This window comes from Echiichthys vipera (genome assembly GCF_963691815.1).
Source record: "Echiichthys vipera genome assembly, chromosome: 19".
Taxonomy (NCBI): Eukaryota; Metazoa; Chordata; class Actinopteri; order Perciformes; family Trachinidae; genus Echiichthys; species Echiichthys vipera.
The window spans coordinates 12632289-12644976 of NC_139844.1; the positions used below are offsets into that span (position 1 = coordinate 12632289).

Here is a 12688-nt window from a genome sequence, read left to right on the forward strand (position 1 = left end):
AGCAACATCCAGGGCCTCTCTACGCCAAGCATAAAATTAATACATCTCTCGTTATGCAATTAGATTTTTTTTTGGTCGGCAGCAAATAGATTTAGTTCGCAAACTGTACCGATGATTAATCACACAACGATTATTATGCCTGTCAGTTCACGAGGGAGTTAGGCCACGGAGGTCAGTAAATTTCTCCCTGAGCTAGAGGAGGTATAAAGGGCCTGTTAGAGTCGTCAGATGAGCCCACAGAAAAAGGATTTTTGTTTTTGACCTGGTAGATTGTACAGTACAGTGTGTCCCAACAACCTTGGGGTGAATTCCCAGATGAACATAAATCATCATTGCCTTTCCTCCACCAAGCTGGTAGAACCAGTGGAGCAGCTTAGTGGCCAGTGTAACACTCCCAGACTGTTAGATAGAAACAAGTGTGTTCTAAGTGAACAGGATGAATAAAGGTTAGATCAATATAAATGTAATGAAGCACCTTTGATTCGTCAGGTACAAACTAAATTCTGAATGGATTTTTTCAGAAAATGTACTACTTCTTTATTTATATTGATACATCATGACATAATTAAGCAATAGCCGTGCTGAACAACGGCCTTTAGCTGTGATAGAATCACAATATATCAGGGCCTGAAGTGAGCTGTTGCTTTTTTAAACTGGTTAATAAGTATGGCAATGTGAATTGAGTTATAGATGCAATCCAATTTCAATTGATTTTTATTAATAAATAATAATGCTCACATTAAAAATTGGCCCTCCTGAGCTTGTTTGTCTTAGACACGAAGTGATATTGAAATGTGCAAAGGAATTATAGTAATAATAATAATAATAATAATAATAATAATAATAATAATAATAATAATAATAATAATAATGCTTTATTTTTAAGATAGGGACAGTGCACATTAATGAACATCGATATTTACATATCTCTGTAAACATGCTGGATTATTGCGAAGCTGCTAATTTGCATCCATAGTCCCTAATAAATATATAAATAAGTAAATAAATATAGAAAATAAGAAGAGATATCAAATAAATAGATGAAATACAAAAAGAAGAGACCGGACACACAGCACAATACAATATATACTCAGAAGAACACCAGACCCAGACAGGATTTAACAATGGAATAAAAAGTAATGTTCAGTTAGTTCAAGTCCAGTTAGTGGTTACACTTTTGATTCGATTTGAGCCAGTGTTTTAGTTGTCTTATATATGTGGGGCGTTCCCTTATTGTGGAGGGAAGACCAAATGTCCCCCTACAACTGACAACACATCCCAAAGACGGTGCGCCTGTGGGGGATCTCACAGTCTCCCCTGTCACAGCCCTGGAGTCCTTTTCCTTATGAATTCATTCAGCGGTGGTGGAGCAAGACCAAGGAGACATTTATACACAAAACAAGCAAATCCAAAAGTTTTGAAATTATGGAAAAAAGTATGTTTTGCAGATATGGTAGGAGAAGGTTTTTTTTATCCAGAGTCTTTAGGGCTTTTTTGGAGAGAGTCTATTGGTTTGAGTGCTGTCGTACATGCCAGTGATCAGCTTGTTGAGCAGTAGTCAATATGTGAAAAGATCCCACAATTTAAAAACATCAATGCTGCACTGCTGGTTAATGAATTCCTCATCTGCTTGAAATTGGCCAGGTTGTATTTGACAGAGTTAGACGCTTTTTTGTGTTTCCTGAATGAGAGAGTCAAGTCCAGATTAACTCCCACATATCTGAACTCGCTCACCAAAGCGAGCTCCTCCCCTCCCAGAAAGACACCAGAATGATAAATATTTGGGGGCCTTTTAGCAAAAAACATACAGACATCCCAAATACCTGTCTATTGATGTATCTTGGGAATATTGAGAAGGTTGTAAGATCTTTACTTGACTAAAGTATTACTTGCAGCAAGCAAGAAAGCGGTCACAAGAAACTGGCTCAAGGTGAACACTCCAAACCAGGAGCAGTGGTTGGAAATTGTCCAGGAAATTCATGTTATGGAAAAATTGACAAACCTGCTGTGACTGAAAGAGAACATATTTGAAAGGAACTGGAAAAAATTGAACATTTACATGAGACGTGACACCAACTGAACGAACGCTAAATGAACAGTGGTCTGAACAGTAGCATATCCAGACAGTATGTTAGTGTTCTTATTGTTAATTGAACTTGTATCTTGTTTGTCGTATTGCTTTAAACTCAATAAAAATCTAAGTGATGCAAAAAAAAACAACAGACAGACACTTTTTTAAACATTTAAAGAAAGGCATGAATCGGTGAGCCAGTCTTGAGCATGAGCCATTGCTGCCTTGAGTATTTGAGCAGCCTCTGACGTGTTTTGAAGGGGTGGAAATCACTGCATCACCCACATACAACTGTGCATTTACACTCTTACAGACATCAAAGAAATCATTAATGTAAAATGAAAACAAAATAGGTCCAAGTATGGATCCCTGGGGGACCCCTACTGGACAGTCCGGGTAAGAGGATTTGACATTGCTGACCACCACACACTGCTTTCTGTCTGCTAGATGTGATCTGAACCAGTTCAGTGCCTGTGTAGAAAACACTTATACATACATTTTGACAGCTTGGGTAACAATACTCTGTGGTCAACGGTGTCAAAGGCCCTTCTAAGATCCAGGAAGACAGCTCTAACACAGCTGTTCCTATCCAGGAGACACTTGTTTTCTCACTACAAACATACTTATGGCCGACTGTGGAATGGTGAGTCAGATGTAATGTTGTATAACCGTTATTGAGATGTTCTGCTAACTGTTTAGCCACCCACTTTTTTATTATTTTGGAAATAACAGGAAGAATACTGATTGGTCTATAATTGTTGATTTCAGGTTTACTTCCAGATTTGAAGATTGGGTTCACTGTGGTCACCTTCCAGTTAGTTGGGACGACAGAACGCTTGATAGACAGATTTACCAGATGCATGATGAGGCAAACCAGAGACTCCATGTGAAGATTTAAATAATCTGTGTGAAACCCAGAGTCATCCTTGGCATTAGATTTGTTAAGAGAGCCAATCATTTCCATTACCTCTCTATCAGAGATTTCAGTTATGTTGAAAACAGGCTGTTTGTATTGACAGGATGATAAACACAGTCAGGTGCAGTGAACAGACGTGATATTTCTTGAACATAATTTATTTAAAAAAAGAATTAAATTCTGCAGCCAAGGCGACAGAATTGTTCACCTTTTGATTCTTAATGTTTAGTTCCAGTCCTTTACTGTTCTGTTTGGTCTGTCAGCAAAGTTAGATTATTGATCTCTTTCCACACTCTTTTGGATTTCCCTTTGCACTCTCAGTTATGTTTAAGAAGAAGTTTGCCTTAGCATTTCGTAATGCCGATGTTACTTTATCTCGTGCTGATGTGACGGTCAATGATAAGACCAGTTTTCAGTGAACTTTTGAGCGGCTGATGTCTAAATTTAACAGTGCAAGACACTCATTATCAAACCAAGGAAGGGACCTGGATAGGCTGGTGCTAGAGCTCCCTGTCCTAGGGAAAGACAACAGAAACTGCTTGATTTTTTTGAGAGAAGAGTCAGCACTCTGGTTTATGTCATCGCAGAAAATTAAATTATCCCATTCTAATTCACTGAGAGCTTTATCGACATTTTGCTGTTGGTTCTTAGGAATGAAGTTAGGATTTGGTGATTTCTGAGGCAGATATGTGCGTGAATTTAGGACACGAGTTTTATTGAGTTTCTGGGAAAAGAAAATCACATTATGATCTGATAGTGCTGTGAAAAGGTTGCGAACCTTGGTGATTCTTACCGGCTTAGTTGAAAACAGCATGTCAATTCTGGTTGACTTGGTTAGACGTCAGCAGTTGTACTATATATATGTCTATGGGAGGCGCCCTCCTCCATTTCTGATTCTTGGTGACGTCAGGAGAATCTCAAAACTTATAGACTTTTCAAACAGCATCACGTGAATCTGAATTCAAACTTGTGGATGTGCGTCGGACAGTTGTCAGCGCACGCAGCCTGAGGCTTTAAGGAACCCCTGGCAGTCCAAGGCCCCGGGGCACTGGCCTCACTGCTCCGGTCCATAAGAGTTGAGGTGAGTTGTGAGGAACACAATAAACTACAATTACTTAAGGAGCTCCTTTCTGGAGGGGCCGTTGAGTGGGTTAGAGTACAACGGGGGGCTGAGAAAGGAGTCTCCACTTTGACATAAAAGAGCTCAAAACTGTCAAGGTGCCCTTGAGGAAGAAACCAACCACAACAGAGCCGCTCCATGACAGAGAACAGTGCAATGGCTGCCTCAGCTGTGAGCATCTGTGTAGGTGAGGTCACAACCAGGACACAATCAATAGCACTGACCAGCTCCTAACTGCATCTTCTTCACTGATCCTAGAGTTTGAATTTTCAAATGACATGTGTTATGTATTCCCAGATCCCTTCTGCAGCTGCTCCTGTGGTCGGGCAAGTGCTTTGGGCTTTAGTTTATGTAATGACTGCAAAGCAACACACACAGACACACACACACACAGAGTTCGGCTCACTGATTTGCTGCATGGCCAACATTGTGGCGAGCCGAAACATAATCATTACAAACACTTTCACTTATTAAATTGGCCTGCTGCTGAATGTAAGACTTTATTTCATGGTTGGGTCTGAATGAGAGTAAGCACAGCGTTTGAAGCATAGACTGTATATATTCTTCTGTTTGAAGGCTCCTCTCATTAGAAACATACAAAAATCTCCCTTCTTTCCTTTTTAACAGAAATAAATGAAATCAAAAATATACAAGTCTCTTTATGAAAATCGATGCATAAATACAAGCACATATACAAGCTGACACGTTAATTATGATTTCTTTTTTTACATAAGGCACCTCTCACATTCATACTGAAGCTATTAACAAGCCACCGGCTGTCAATGGTCTGCTACACTTACACTTCTGCTGTTGTTGTTGCTGCTGGAAGCTCTGTGTTGATTATTCTGACGTGACAATACAAAGAAAAAACCTTCAGGTTGTGTGTGGCGTACACATACACACACACTTGTGACTTTAAATCCCCCTGTACAGCAGTCAAAGGTCAACTGAGGGCAGAATGAGACTCTGTTCCCATTAAAATGTTCACAGAAACCACAAAACCAACATGAACACTGACATTCAGAGCTACACTCAGTTCCTGACAAAATTAGGCAGCCATGCCCTCCAGACACTCGCTACATCAATAGAGAACAAGAGCTCCACATAGTGGACAATGTGGCCTGTGCCTCGATGATGAAGAAGACTCAAGGCACAGTTAAGTAACAAAGTTTCAAAAAAGAAAAGAAGGAAATATGTAGGCACATTTCTGACCTTGGGGATAATAAATTAATTAAATAATAAATCGCACAAAAACCTTTTTGTTAACTAAACAGGTGCGTAAGACGACTCTTGTGCTTCATCATTGTTCAGACGTCTTCCCGACAGCATCTCAGCTCTGTTCTCAATTGTGAATTTTTCTTCTCTCATGTTCAGTCTCCACTGGTAAGGCTGCGTACTTGAGCACCAGGTCTGTAAGAAGAAAGACATGATTCATAAAGATCTACACTAAATGTACTCATTTGCATATGCTGCTGTCAGCGCCGGTACAGCTCTCACTACCTCATTAACAAATCAATACAAACCGCAGCATTATTGTTTTCTCTTAAAGGTGGAGTGTGCAAATATAATCCAGCACACTTTTTGTCAAGGTCAGTGAATATCTCCTTACAGCCGTTACCTGTCTGTTCTGTGTGAGCTGAAAACAATACTTTAAGCATTTCAAGGTGCCTTTTCAAGCTTTTCCAGCACCTCGCAGATGTGGTAAATGACATGTTTATACACAGTACATACAGCATACCAATTATCGCACAACTTCATCACATTAAATTATATTGAATTGTGCTATAAATAACCAAAATGTTTTTTTGTGACGTTGTACAGACAGATTAAAACACATCATGTTTCAAAACATGTCACCTGTTTGTAAATAAACTTGGCATCCTATAAGATATCAATAATATTCCTCCAGAATCACAAGTTTTAAGGAACAGCTGATTCATACAAAAACTTTAAAATGTCTTCCGAGATAAGGAGCTGTAACCGCATGTGTAATTTCAGGGTTTCCTTGAATTGCAAAATGTCAACTTCAATCTCAAAACGCAAGGTCAAGTTTCCGTTGAGCAGTTGGGGCTTATAAACCTCATTTTGCATCTTGTAAAATGTGGTTATTGTGAAATTTACTGTTAGGTTGAAACTTGTGTGGAATCTTTGTGTTACTATAGAAATGATTCAGGTGCAGGGATGTCCGCTTCAGTGACTTCTTTGATTTTACCACGAGTAGTCTACTTGAAATCAGAAGTCCTATACATTCAGGACATTCAGGATATGTAGACTTAAAGGGGTACATGTCCATTTTCTTCATTAAAAGATGTCCTACTCTATAAATGTACTCTATATAAATACAGATCATTGTAGGCCAGTGAGAAATTGACTGTTAGCATAATAAGTATTTCTTGGCCAACATTGTGTCTGAAACTCTTTAGGTATAGAATTACACGTAACTTTGAGGATTGACATAACATCCACAGTAATGACAGGTAACAATATTTCCACAAGTGATTTCATACACATACACACCTGGGCAAAGGATTTTTGTCAGTGGTGCCTTCACTTCCCTGAGCTCCTTAGAGTCGTGACTGGCCTGGAAGTTTGTGAAGTGCAGCGCAGGCCACCAGTCTTTTCTTGCAGCCATTTCCCCAGAAACAACGTCTTTCCAGTCTTCACTGTTTAAATAAAAAAAATGTCACACAGTACTAATAATTAGTGACGTGTTTAAAAAAAAAACAGCAGTTTCTCAAAAATAGAGATTCCAATTGGCCAAACATTTTATACGTACTGTGACTGTAATATTTGAATAACAGCATTTAAACGCGTCCACACGTCCAGGTTGCTCCTCCAGCAGGCGAAGTCCAGCATTTCCAGAAGGACTCCTAAAGCTTTCTGGGTGTCATTTATTTTCTCTGAAAAACAAAACGTCAATAATGAGTATTATGGAACAGATAACAAAATATGACATATCTTTTCCAAAACTCTAAAATAATTTAAAAAAATAACAACGTATGTCAAAACTAAGCTGCTTGATACTTTCTGTTGATTGACGATGACTATAATTCTGTATATAGTAAAATATCTGGTAAGACTTTTAAGTTAAGACAAAATGTGCTTTTACCTGACTGAAGGAGGAGAGAGCTGTACTCCAACATCAACTCGTGGCTTGGGACTAATATGCAGAGGGTCTACAGCACAAGGAAGTCTAGTTTTAAGGATGCATTACACAAAGTGGGTCTAGTTTTAAAAACTAATATCGTAGTTTGATCAGTACAGTTTTATATATCAGTATAAATACTAATGCTTTTAATATACAGTTATACCTTCAATACTTTCATTAGTTTTCTATCTGGAGATCCGTGCCGCTTTAAGTACTGGTACAGATAGACATGGGCGTTGGGATTGGGTGGAAAAGTCTTGTCATATGCGTAATCACTCAGGACGTTCAAAGCCTCCTTATGATCCTCATAGAACTCCAGCATCTGCCAAAACAAAACAATGATAACACAACGATAACAATTGAATGAATTGGGCCTGAAATTGGACAAAAGCAAACCAAGAAACAAAAACAAGACAAAAAGTGAATTTCTTAAATGAAAACAAAAATGAATCATCTATCAAGATGGTTGCCCATTAATTTTCTTTAACTAAATCAGTCAGAAATGAGTTCGCACCTCAACGTAACTCAGTATGAAGGAATCCCAGATGCCAGGATTTTTCAAAATCTGCTTTAGATTCACCGAGGCCTGTCTGAAGTAGTGGCGCATGTCTTGGTTCTCAGCGGCGTTGGCGCTGTCTGAAACAGTATGAACAGTTTATTCAAACAATATAGATATTTATCAAACAGTAAGTCACACTAGAGGACATTTAGTTGAAAGATTGTGCACACAAATAGGTTTCCTACAAAATCACTTCATTAGCTCCTTTTTTTTTTTTTTTACAAGAGTAAGAGTGACTGAGTCCGACCTGTAGGTGGCAGCGTGACATCAAACAAGAGCGTGCATTATGTCTGTGTATCAGACATAATGCATTAAATAATAAGCAAATAAAAGATGCTTTGGGTGTGAAGTTGTGTACCACCTTACCAGTGTTGGAGAGTTTAAACTTTTTGTCACACCAGATGATGTAATCTAGTAAACTCCTGTAGGCGTGGATGAGTTTAATCTTCTGATACTGAGCTGCTGACTCCTTCCCGTACCTCCAACTTTCAGCGACCGACAGCTGACGCTTTGCATCCTCGATGTGACCGTTAAGCAGCAGGTGGAACGAATGTTCCAGACTGATCTAGAGATGCAAAGGAACAGGTTGCAGATGTCTTTAGGAAAATGTGAATATAAGGGTGTGTCAGGTCTTCTAGCTAACATACCATCAGGTAATGTTTAATTCCTGAGTGTTTCATTCGTTCATAGATGTTGTTGTAGTCTTCCATCTTTGAGTTGGGGTGATGTTGAAGGATCTCAGTGCTCATTCTCCAGATAAGCTGGTGTAGAAAAATGGCAAAAAGAGTGTTAACATAAGGGGTGTGGAAGCGTACAGGGTTTTATCAAATAGTTTAAATAACTGATACTTTAAACTTCAAAAGTTTGCAATCTCTGGTCGTTTATTCTGTCTGGATGACATAAAGACATTAGGTTGTGTTTTTAGAAACAGGCTTTTGTGTAAACCTGGAATGCTCATGCTGTACTGTAGAAATATGTGTATTATTGTATGTTATGTCCTGTATTAGCACTGTCCGCATGATACAAAATCATACTAACGCAAACCAATCCTACCTCCTTATACTGCTGACTTGAGCCAATGGTTGTGTCTTCTAACATCTGAGGGTAACAGGCCATATACTCTGCTGCCTCTTGCCACCTGTGATGCAGCAGGGCTTCTCTGATCTGCTCCAGACAGACTCTGGTACTCTGGTGAAACCCCTTTTCCCTACATGTCTCTTAAGATATAAAACAAAAAGTTATTATTTGACGACATGAATGCATTTGTCATAAACATTATTAACTGTTATAGGTTCTTTAGCTGGACCGATACTGGATTTTAGAGGCTGACACCAATATTGATATTCAAGAGTGTAAAACATCTGATATGACACATTATCCAATTCTAATTGTTTTACACACACATAACAAAAACAAACATTTTCATTAAGGAGGCTTCAAATGTGTTTTATCAAACAATTGTGCCTTACAGTATATTGCAGTTGTACTGATTCTAACATTTTTCAGTTCCAAAATAAACTTCTCAGTGTTTCAGTATTTCCGTAATGCTTTATTAGATTCTATATTTGAGTTTGGCTGTAAGATCGCGCACTCCCAGGGACACTACAGGTGCCGCCATGACCAGGTCCTGAGGAAGCTAGCAGAGGTGTTGGAGGGCCGTCGACAGGGCAGCAGAGGGCTACCACCTGCAGAGAACTGCAGCTTCATCGGCTTCGTCACGGAAGGTGGGAGGAGAAGAGACACCAGGCCAAAAGAAACACCTAGGCCGTTCTCCCCTAACCAGGAGTGGAACATGAGTCGACCTCGGCAGGCAGCTTCGCTTCCCTGTCGAGATCACTACTACATCGCTCCGCCCAGACATAGTGGCGTGGTCCTCTTAGGCAAAATCCCTGCTCCTCATTGACCTCACGGTACCAGCGGAGGAGGGGATCGAGGCCACCTACGAACGAAAAAAGGCCAAGTACTAAGAGTTGGCTGCTGAGTGCCGGATGGCTGGCTGGAAGACCACCATCTATCCAGTGGAACTATGATGCAGAGGCTATGTGGCGCAGTCAACCACACGCCTTCTTAGGGACGCAGGAGTGACAGGAGGGAGCCTGAAGAAGGTAACCAATGATCTGGCAGAGGAGGCTGAGAAGGGAAGCTTTTGGCTCTGGTTAAGGAAGAAAGACAAGTGCTGGGGATCAAACAACTAAGCCCAACAACAGCCGCAGAGGGGAAAACCTATCAGCTGCAGGGGGTGGTAGGGAGAGACGTCCCTGTCACTGCATCGCCACCAGGAGACGTTCCAGGATTAAAGGAGCGAAACGTTGGTGATTGGTGGTTCTTGGTTGATGACCGTGCGACCGGCAGCAATGCATAGCAGGTGATGCCATCTCCCTGTTATCTCTACTGAGACAAAAACAACTCACCTGCACACATGATGGGATTAACCAGAGGGAGATTTGTTTTTTTCGATCCTCTTGAAGAGTTGCCATCTGAGGAATCGTCACCATCACCGCCATCATCATCTAAGTTTTCAAGACGCTCTATCTCTCTTTGCAAGTCATCCATAATCAGACAGCTGCCTTTTATCTCTTACTCTGATGCTAAGTGTATGACGTCCAGCTGTAGGGAGAAAAAAGATTGTTTTAATTATGTCATAAATCCTGTCTGAAAGATTATTTTAACCATAGATTATTTTCTGATTATGAATCTTTTGTCCTATAAAACATCTAAAAACAGTTAAAAATCCAAGTAGCTGTCTTCAAATTTGTTTCTTTTTTGGTCTGACCAACAATCTAAAATGCCAAATATATTTAGTTTACTATTATCCAAGACAGAGGTTTTTCATAGCGTGAGTTTCAGGGGAGGCTCAGTGAATGCAACTAAACAAATATTAAATTAGGTATTAAAAGAATAGAATATCCTAAATGTGTAATTTGGTTAAAGAGAGAGCTCAGAGAATAACATCCTATAAATGTCTTAAAACAGAACTTTGAATGTATTTGGTATAGTCTGAAGTCATGGCAATTAGCAATTTCAGGCTATCTTGGCTAAATTGTTGAGTGTCTATGAGATCAAATAACAATAATCATGATCCCATAGACAAATTAAGCAAGTAAACTTATTCCAAGTTTAGTCTGTTACAGTCTCAGATTTTGAAAACTCCTGATCTAAGAAGAGGAAGACCAGCATTTCGTTGTTTTTATTTTTGAGAAGCTGTAACATGCATTGGTATTCCTGCTTGATGTCTTTTCACAATAATATCATTATAAAAATGACTACAAAAGTAATTTCCTGTCAACACTAACTGTTTTTCAGCTCTGGAGCTAACTGTTATTTAGGTAAGGTGTAAGTCATTTCTGATGGAAACATAATAATACACCTGTGGTAGTAATGTTTTATGATCTTTTAGACTTGGGTCTCTGCGGAATAACTTTCAAATGTATTATTCACACAAGCTTATTCTCTTGTAAAACAAAGTTGGATCAGTTCCTACCTGCTGAGCACCCACGTTACCTCTACGTTACTCGGATGTTTCTGGAGGTAAACAACAGGCCGATGCTACATTAGAAGATAAACTAACCTTCATCTGTGAGTTCAAATCCAACGAACAACACTTATTCAGACTTTGAGTCTCTGTTGTTTTTAAAACATTATGCTGTGTCGTTTATTGTCGGTTACTGTGACTCCCACATGTGAAGTATTAGCCACTATGCTTTTGACTTCAATCAGTTCTCAGTAGTTGCTAAGGAAGTAGTGGAGAGAAACGCTACACTCTCATTGGCTGCTGTGGCCGGAAGAGGCGGAGCATAGAGCTTCTTCTTCGCTTGTTATTTCTTCGCTTGTTTCTTCTTCGTGTTTGCTTTCTTGCAACCTAATCTGAGGCGAACTGATGTTTTATCTATGTATCCATCTACCATTTTACTTAAAAAATATAAAACTGAATATTTTGTAATGTCCTCTTAAAGATTACATAGAAACAGAGGCCTATATGCTATATGTGCTACAGATAACTAAAGATAACTTAAGATATCAAATATAAAAGTGTGGACATTGCAGTAAAAAAAATATGGTTACAAATATCAATATGTCTATAATTTTACATGTGTGGAGAAAGCAAAATATAAATGTATACAATATGGAGAGATTAACTACAGTTAAGTGTAAACAGAGCTGTGCAACATTGTTATAAAATATATAAATGGAAATAGGTCAAATTTAACTAGAAAATATAGAAAAATAATATATTTGGTCATTTTTCTCTTAAAGATTGTATACATCGAGGCATATATATTATATTTGTAACATATAACTAAACTAAAGGTAATGTAAGATATAAAATATAAAATTGTAGACTTTTCAGTTAAATAAAAATATATCTATCGATCTATCTATGGTTCATTGTGCTGAAACAGAGTTGTTGGCAATATTTAAAACTTTATTGATCAGTGGTCACATACTTGTACAATTGTAAGTACTAAGCCTGTGAATGTTCTCATTCGTCCAGGTCATCGTTATCCTCAAAGCAATTTCAGTCAAAAACAACTGGACTGGTTGTTTTTGACTGAAATTGCTTTGAGGATAATTGTAAGTACTATGTGGTGAAATTTGGCTACTGCTTTTTATATGACTTTTTCTCTCTTTATTTATCTATATATAAATATATATATATATATATAATATTTATAATATATATAATAATATATATAATATATAATAATAAATATAATATATATATAATAATATATAATATATATATATATAAATAATAAATAAATACATATATATACAGTATAGCCATAATCCTCTAGTGAATATTGCTGGTATTTAATCTCTAACATCCTTGTGTGCATGTTGTAGACCCTGATGCTTTTTATCTGACTTTTTCT

At 38.3% G+C, this 12688-nt stretch overlaps 1 protein-coding gene across 2 annotated transcripts; it reads right to left on the bottom strand.

The window, feature by feature from the left end:
* Positions 1–5178: 5178 nt before the first annotated feature.
* On the bottom strand, positions 5179–11492 carry taf1a (TATA box binding protein (TBP)-associated factor, RNA polymerase I, A). 2 transcript variants are annotated; one of them, XM_083933786.1, is made up of 11 exons: positions 11383–11492; positions 10226–10421; positions 8868–9031; positions 8462–8575; positions 8181–8379; positions 7770–7891; positions 7419–7577; positions 7217–7283; positions 6884–7007; positions 6625–6770; positions 5179–5517 (listed from the first exon to the last, which is right to left on the bottom strand). In XM_083933786.1, exons 2-11 carry the CDS (start codon positions 10365–10367, stop codon positions 5450–5452), a joined length of 1305 nt encoding a protein of 434 aa, XP_083789912.1. In that variant the 5' UTR covers positions 10368–10421; positions 11383–11492; the 3' UTR covers positions 5179–5449. The 2 variants fall into 2 exon arrangements, with proteins under 2 accessions (XP_083789912.1, XP_083789911.1); XM_083933785.1 differs by having other exon boundaries at positions 11296–11489.
* Between the last annotated feature and the right edge of the window lie 1196 nt (positions 11493–12688).

Coding starts and splice junctions, on each gene's coding strand:
- taf1a (XM_083933786.1), bottom strand. CDS start 10,367: ATGGATGACTTGCAAAGAGAGATAGAGCGTCTTGAAAACTTAGATGAT. Junction 7,284..7,418: donor AACTAATGAAAGTATTGAAG/GTATAACTGTAT, acceptor CTTGTGCTGTAG/ACCCTCTGCATATTAGTCCC. Junction 6,771..6,883: donor ATTCAAATATTACAGTCACA/GTACGTATAAAA, acceptor TTATTTAAACAG/TGAAGACTGGAAAGACGTTG.